Source organism: Notothenia rossii (assembly GCF_949606895.1).
Source record: "Notothenia rossii genome assembly, chromosome: 4".
In the NCBI taxonomy this organism is placed as follows: Eukaryota; Metazoa; Chordata; class Actinopteri; order Perciformes; family Nototheniidae; genus Notothenia; species Notothenia rossii.
This window is the reverse complement of record NC_136902.1, coordinates 10,649,593-10,658,072: the sequence shown is the minus strand read 5'-3', so window position 1 is coordinate 10,658,072 and position 8,480 is coordinate 10,649,593. Positions and strand designations below refer to the sequence as shown.

Genomic DNA, 8,480 nt, shown 5'->3' with positions numbered 1-8,480 from the left:
AAACATTTAGATGTTGTGGGGAAAAAAACACTACACTAATTGGCATTATTTGTTAAGTTAACCGCAGTATAATAAAATGTAAACTTCTTATTTCATCTGAAATAACCCGTCGCTCTGGCCCAGGTTACGTCCTGCCGCTGGTTGTGTGTGTCACTGTGGTTGTGCTGTTTGGTGTCGTGTTCCATCCACAAAGTTATTAGCATTAACCTTATCCTTACCCTGCGTCCCAACACCCACACTTGCATTTATTATGCCAGAATAAAGATTAAGTAATGTCGAATGAGTGAACCAAAACTATCAGGATGCATCCAGTCGCATTTTGCAGTATTCTAGCACCTAATGCTTTCCCCTCTATTCTTACTCACAATCCTTTACGCAGCACATATATAAAAAAAAATGGGTAAAAATAAGGGACCATATTGAAAATGGTATGCATATTGCATGCAACAGTATGTACTTTGTAAGTGCAGCTTCTGAGTACTAAAAGTTAGGAAAAAGTATGATATTTGGACCGCAACCTCGATTAAAAGTACTTATCATGTAGAATGTCCTATTTCTGAAAATTCCTAAATTGGGATCAATAAAGTAAATCTTATTTTATCTAAATGTGCTCCACAGGTGTGAACACCGGAGGGCAGTCAGACAACTATTGATCCTCAGGGTCTTAAGAAGGTACTGACCAAATGTAAAATTGATCAGATAAGCAGGCGCTTTTTAAAGTACAGAGCCTTAAAATGTCCAAAATACAATCCGAAAATTACACTTTTCCATATGTCTAACATTATAAAGATTATTATGAAGAAATATTCATTTAAAAACAGATTCAATACATCAAAATCATTGCTTTGTATTATTGCCAGAAAGGGTTTAGTCATACTTCAGTTTTTGAAAGTCATGACCATCTCGGGTGGCTTTCTTTTTAAATATATCAAAAGTTGAATTTGTTTTACATGACATGTGTTGTCCATCTGTGTGTCTCTGTGGAGGAAAGTTTACCATCCAACACGTCAATTCACCTTTTTAGAAGATGAGATCATTTAGGTTTTATTTAAAAGGCATGGTCTACTGTCCCAATTTAATCACTTGCTACTTTACAGTTGGAAAAGCATGAATAAAAGTTGTTTTTAACAGCATCTGTCTTCGTTTAACATTACTAGGATATTGGTGGAAATCCCCCAAAGTAGGGACCCCACCTACTTTCAGTTTCATTCTGAGCTCTTTTAAAACAACAATTGCTTCATACTTTCACTTCACTTCTCACTTAAAAAATGGTTTATACATTTGCTGTTTATTGTGCGCAGAATAATAATGTTTAAATAATATAACATATATTTTTATTACCATTGTTAACATTATGTTTCCAGTTGAGGTGGTTCCCACAAAGAAACACTTCAACATTTCCTCTGTTTTTTTCAGAGAGAAAAATAAACCGTGAGGATGCCAGGTACATCCTCTTTAAGTGCATTCATCACTCGAAGAAATATACTATATTTAGGATTACAGTTAGTTGATTTCTGACTTTAGTCAAACAAAGAACATTGCTTTTCATTTGAGACATACAATTAAGTCTATCAATCTGGAGATTTTTAAATTAAAGAACTTTTTTTCCTGTGACTTTGTGGAATTTGAACGATTAACTTGCCTTAATACGTAAATAACGAATCACTCGGTCTTTTTCAATAGTCCTCAGTCAAATGTAGTTTTTACTCCAAAAAGCTATGACTTAGCCTACAGTTACAGCATGTCCAATTTTAAAAGTGTTATGCTCTCGAAATAAAATAAAATTCTTATGAAGGAAAACATCTTCTTTCTTCTAACAGTTTATTTTCTTCTTTTGCACAACTTTTAATATAAGAATAATAGATTAATTTTGTTAGCGCGTTTAAAGGTGCTCAAAGACGCTTTACAGATATAGTGAAAAGAAAAGAAAGGAACAACAAATAAATATATAGTGAAAGTCAAATAATACAAAAACAATCACACATTAAAAGCCAGATTGAAGAGGTGAGTTTTTGTGAGTTTTTTGAAGGTGGTGAGGTCAGTGCAGTCTCTGATGGGTTGTGGGAGTGAGTTCCAGAGGGAGGGGGCAGCGACGGAGAAGGCTCTGTCCCCCCAGGTCCGGTATTTGGTGCGGGTGGGGATGGATAGGAGGTTGGCTTCTGATTAGCGGAGGCAGCGGGAAGGGGTGTGGTGGTGCAGCAGGTCTGTGATGTAGGTGGGGGGGAGGGGCTGATTGTTGAGGGCTTTGTGAGTAATCAGGAGGACTTTGAAGTGGATTCTTTGACGGACGGGGAGCCAGTGGAAGTTCTGGAGGACGGATAAGTATGACGACTTCCCCGGGCGATATCATATGGTATAGCGAATGAATCAAACTGGGTCAAAACGTGTTGTGCCCACATGCAAAGGTTGTAAACTCGCTTATCCCTGCGTGGTATTCTATAGTAATAGCAAACAGCTACGTTCAATTCCTTTAATTGTATATTGCAAGTGCAATAAGAAGCTACAGGGACGTAAATCTACGTCGGTAATATTAACTTTGTTTAATACAAAATGTACGGTACAAGATTTCATACAGCCCATGTGGTATAATATTTTACAAATGATGAATTACAGCAAACATGTGCAATATATCCATTATTACAGCTCCGTGGGCTGGCAGTAAGGCGATATGGGTCCGTCCTTATTGTGCATCCATGGGTAAAGGTAAAACGCATGTAGTACTGAACACGTCACATCACATGAACGTGCCGGGCGGCGTGGTCCCGTGTGTTAGATGCGTGTTCATAATGCCGAGGAAAATAACTCTCAGAATAACGTTATTAGCACATTTTTAAAACTTGAGGACTGAATGTTTTTAATAAGGGCTATGAAAACATTCATACTGGGTAGTTTATTTAGTTTAAACAAAATTATCCAACGATTTAAAGACCACTCTTTCCCCATGTAAGTCAATGGGAAAAAGTGTTTCCGGGCCCAGCAACCTAACGGAAGTGTAGTACCGCCGTTTGGCCACAACGAATATTTTCCTCAGAGTCCGGCACACTTCCTGGGGGCTTGGACGCGAGGCAACACAAAAGTCAGGTCCGTCTGTGTCAGTTCTTTGGTGTCAGCTTGGTGTGTCCCTACCTTAAAGGTAGAAAGCCAGCTGGGTTCATTTAGTGGTAACATAAGGGCAAACATAAAAAACCTTGGTGTTACCTTGAATCAGTCTATGCTACTACAAACATATCAAACTCCTGACCCGTACCTGTTTTTTCCATCTCAGGAACATTGCCAAGCTCAGGGGGGTTCTATCAAATGCAGAAATGGAGATGGCTATCCATGCCTTCATTTCATCCCGGCTTGATTATTGCAATGCCCTTTTTTCCTGCCTCAATAAAACATCAATAAAGCAGCTACAACAGGTCCAAAATGCTGCAGCCAGCATTTGTGTTTGGAACAAATTATGAAATGCTGCCTGTGCTGCAGCACCTCTTTTCACCCTCTGTCTGAAACCAGAGCCCAGTCTGCTCTGATTGGTTAGCTGGCCATCTCTGTTGTGATTGGTCGACCGCTTAGAGGTGTCCCGCCCCTTAGCCACGTACACTGTCTTGGAGCGCCAGCCAATAGAAGCACCCGTGTTACATAATTAAGTCACTGTGTTACAGAAGTAAACCAAGAAGTCCAGTTGAGTTGTTTCAGGCAGGCAGGGGGGGAACTTTAGGAAGTTAGCCTTTACAGGCCATTTGCATTCCCCCCAAAAAAAAAAAAACCATCGTAACAGGTTCCCTTGAATGTATTTACTTTATACTGTCCAACATTAGGAAGCAAATGTGTTCGAATTTAGTGTTAGGGATAATATCAAAGGTTAAAGGTCATGTGTTATAGTCAACATCATGCAACGTTAACATTACACTTTCGCTATACATGTCTTGAATTTGAAAGATAATTACGAAAAGTACTAAAATAAAAACGAATATATGAAAGTCAGTGTTCTCTATAATGCACGAGTAAAGGTTTAAGTTACTCAGCTTTTCCTTTTTATACATCTCACTCAGGAGAAAATGATGACCATGTTGGGTGGTAAATATAAATATATTAACTATATAAATAGTTTGATTTGTTTTACATAACATTTTGTGTGTCTTTATTAAGCAAATCATTTACCATTGAACACCTAAATCCACCCGTTTAGAAGATCATAAAAATGTTCTCTAAAGCTGTTGTTTTTCTCTTTTGCTTTCTGTTACAGAGGGAGGAGATCATTCACATATTGTATTATAGGCAAAAGTAAGTAAGTAAGTACAACTTTAGTTACTGTATATAGCACCCTTCTCAACACGGATGTACAAAGTGCTTTACAGTACAGTACACAATTCAAAGTACAACTATAACATTTAGAATAAAAGGCATAAAACAACAGCAGGTAATACATAGGATAAAACATACGATAAAACCAACCCGGTATCACGGCAAGACGTGAACATGTGACGATTTACCATGCTGGGAGACGTGAAGATGTCACGATTTCGTCCGTTTAAACGTGACAGTTACACGGTATTGTTAACCCATGTTAACCAGTGGAGAAATAAACGGAAATAGCAAGCAAATGCTACCCCGACGTAATGATTTATTTTGTAATAGTCACACTCGATTCGTAGTTTGTAGTTATATATAAAAACATTTTAGAAGGCCTCACAAAATACTTTAATGTAAATTCAAATGTAAAGGGGACCTATCATGCAAAATGCACTTTTGTACGTCTTTTATACATGAATATGTTTCCCCGGTGTGTCAGGGAACTCACCAAGTGTCAGAAAACACAACCCTCTCTCTTTTCCTCAATACCCAAATCTCTAAAAACGGGGCTGCAACGGATCTGATACAGACTGATCCAGATTTGAAATTTCTCTGACGTCAGGAACGAGGAGCTCCGTCTATATGGCCAATTCTCCACCTATCAGGGGAATGAGAGGTTGCCGTGGCATGGTAACAGCATGGTAACAGCATGGTAACATGACGCTCGTGCCTCGCCCTCCTCCTTTCCAGGGGGGCGTGGTCAGCTGCAGCTCATGCAAAGACAGGGCTGGAGGAGAACAAAATAGAGCAAAATGAGGCATGGCTAAAATGCATGATCCGTTTGGTAATTTGAAAAGAAAACTTCACAGACATGTTTTATATAGGTATAGCCCTACAATATATTATTCAAATATAGCATGATAGGTCCACTTTAAATGTGAAGGAATGTATGTATAACAAAATACATCAGTCATAAACAATACCGGAAACAGACATAGGCAAGATCCTCAGCTCGATGATTGGATGGTTTAGCCGCAATGCACGCTGGGATATGGTGTTTATGCGATGTGAAATCCGAAAACATTTAAAAAAAATTAAATAATACTTTATTCCGAGTGTGCTTTAAAAGTCATCACATGACGGCATTGTAATACACGGTTCGGCTGCATTAATTATTACACATCTGCTGTAGTTATCTATTTATAGAGGCCTGCTGAGAAGACTTCTGGACAAACAGGAAGAACTGCCGCCAACACTGAAAACGTGACGTGGATCATAAATATATCAGCAATTAAACAACATCTTACATTTTTCACACAATACGTCTCCTCGCAGTATCAACACTAATTAGTCTGACTTTTATATTTGATCCAATTGGTAGATAGGTTGTATGTACACCATAACGGTGCACAGCTGATAGAAAGGGACACCTAGTGGTTAAAGCACGTTATTGAATTTTATTATTTTTATTATTATAGCAAAGGTTTTTATTTTCTGGGGGAGTTTGTTCCAAAGCCTTGGGGCCACCACCTCAAAGGCACGGTCACCCTTGGTCTTTAGCCTGGTTCGGGGCACCCTAGGAGGCCTTGGGGTGGATCAGGTCATTAATGTAGGCTGGGGCTTGGCCATGGAGAGCTCTATTTGTACAAACTAGGACCTTAAATTGGGTTCTGAGATGGACAGGGAGCCAGTGCAGGGCAGAAAGAATCGGACTGATGTGGCATGTTTTTTTGGAACGAGTGAACAATCTGGCTGCAGCGTTTTGGACCTGTTGTAACCGGTTTATTGAAGTTGTGTTGAGGCAGGAGAACAGAGCATTACAGTAATCAAGCCGTGATGAAATAAAGGCATGAATAGCCATCTCAATTCCTGCGTTTGATAGAACCCCCCTGAGCTTGGCAATGTTTCTGAGATGGAAAAAACAGGTACGGGTCAGGAGTTTGATGTGTTTGTCTAGTAGCATAGAGTGATCGAAAGTAAAACCAAGGTTTTTTATGTTTGCCCTTATGTTGCCACTTAATGAACCCAGGTGGCTTGCTACCTTAGAGGCGATGTTATCAGCCGCTAAGATCAAGACTTCCGTTTTCGATGCAATGAGCTGTAGGAAGTTGCTTGACATCCACCCCTCAATTGCAGACAGACAAGCCGCAGGATAGGGGATGAGAACGGGGCCACGGAGAAAATAGGAAGGTCAGTTGGGATATATTGCTTTAAAAAAAAGAACCTACATTGTGTTTTCAGGAATCATACTATGGCTGTTTGCTATCTGTTTTTATGCACTTATCTTTTTCAATATTTTTTATATCTGTGTTTCGGATGGTGGAGGGTTAATTATGACCCCACCCACTAAATATCAACTCACTTTCATTTTGAGCTCTTTCTAAAGACATTAGTTTCTTTCTCTCAGTTCACTTCTTGCTCACTTGTTGACACAGATCTCCTTCCCATTGAGCAGACTCCTTCAGGTAAGTTATCTATTTAGTAAAGTTTATTATGCAAACAACATGTATACATGCTTTATGTTAGGATGTATAGCTCATAATATAAACCAATTTGTGATTTATACGTTTGCTGTTTGCATCTAATTCAGAACTGAACACAAACATTTTTCACCTAAAATAATATTTTAATTTCCATGACTACCATTATGTTTCCAGTTGAGGTGGTTCTCACAGAGAAACACAATCTCTAATCTGCTGCCAACATTTCCTCTTTCTTTTTCAGAGAGAATAATAAACCGTGAGGATGGCAGGTACGCAACATCCTCTTTAAGTGCATTCTTCACTCGAAGAAATATACTATATTTAGGATTAACAGTTAGTTGATTTCTGACTTTAGTCAAACAAAGAACATTGCATTTCATTGGAGACATCAAATGAATAAGTCTATCAATCTGGAGATTTTTAAATTAAAGAACTTGTTTTCCTGTGACTTTGTGGAGTTTAAAAGATTAACTTGCCTTAATACGTAAATAACGAATCATTGTGTCATTGAAATAGTTGTCAGTCAAATGTAGTTTTTACTCCAAAAAGCTGTTGGTTACAATGACATTTCAGGAGTGTTCATATTCGTAAAAATGTTGTAACACTAAGAGCATAAAGAGCATCTGAAATTATTTGAATATGTGTTTCATGTATAATAAACAAAATATTAAATGCATGTCTCTTTTTGCATACAGTTGTGACCCCGAGAGGTGCCTATGTAGATGTAGAAGATGAGGATGAATCTGGTGTGACACTATCTGCAGGATTGGGTCATGTACGAGCTGAACGTGGCAATATTGGAGTTGAGGTCAAAGGGCCCAATTACGGCACCAGAGTGGTGTCCTCTGCAGAGGGAGATGAATTCTTCACCAAAGCAGAACTGGCCAGTGGTTCAATTACTGCCGGCAAAGTTAAAGCTGAGGGCAAACTGCCCAGTGCCAGCGCTGCAGCGATGTACTCTGAAAAGGGAGCTGAAATCTTCGCCAGAGCAGAACTGGCCAGTGTTTCAGCCTCTGCCGGTCCTTTGAAAGCTAAACTCGGTCTGTCAGCAGACACCGGTGTTGGTGTTCGTGATGGTAGTGTAGAGGCAAAGGTGCTGGGAACAGGCATCACCTTGGGCCGTACAATTGGCTTTTCTGTGGGCGGCAGTGGGTTTGAATTTAATTTATGGTAGAATGCGTTGAGAAGTTTATGACGAATGCTTTAATATAACAAAGAGTTAAATAATAGTGAGATTATAGATAATTAACTGAAAATACAATGCAAAATGATTGTTCCTTTTCCTGCCTTCAACATCAAGTTATGCCTTCCAATCAACTTCATCTTGGTTTGTTGAAAATAAACTCATAACACTCAAGCCATGTTTTTTGCTCCTTATTTCCTGATGTGTTTTACAAAACATCCTGCAGCTTGCGGATACAAATTTAATGTTGATCCTCGACACAACAATGTTAATAAAACTGTTGCATTTTTGCACAATAACCACTATATAGTTGTATAAATCAATAAAGCTATAACGTTATTGTAAAAGAATACTTATATTTTAGGGAATACCTTGCTCAATGAGACAAAAAGTAAGTCAGTGAAATGTTATGTATTTTTTAATTTATTTCAGCCATCACTTTTTTCTATAAAAAAACAATTTGTAACTTTGTCATATGGCATCATCTGGAAATAGTGCAGATAATTAGCAGAAATATGTAAATGCAGTATATGCTG

General features: G+C 38.6%; 2 protein-coding genes across 2 annotated transcripts in view; one reads left to right on the top strand and one right to left on the bottom strand.

Moving 5' to 3' along the window:
- LOC307038153 (uncharacterized protein) overlaps positions 1–8,480 on the bottom strand; it is a 52,468-nt gene that overhangs the window by 6,683 nt on the left and 37,305 nt on the right. The window lies entirely within an intron of this gene.
- On the top strand, positions 6,652–8,118 carry LOC307038106 (uncharacterized protein). Its single transcript, XM_079679403.1, has 3 exons — positions 6,652–6,743; positions 7,003–7,030; positions 7,457–8,118. Exons 2-3 carry the CDS (start codon positions 7,024–7,026, stop codon positions 7,933–7,935), a joined length of 486 nt encoding a protein of 161 aa, XP_079535529.1. The 5' UTR covers positions 6,652–6,743; positions 7,003–7,023; the 3' UTR covers positions 7,936–8,118.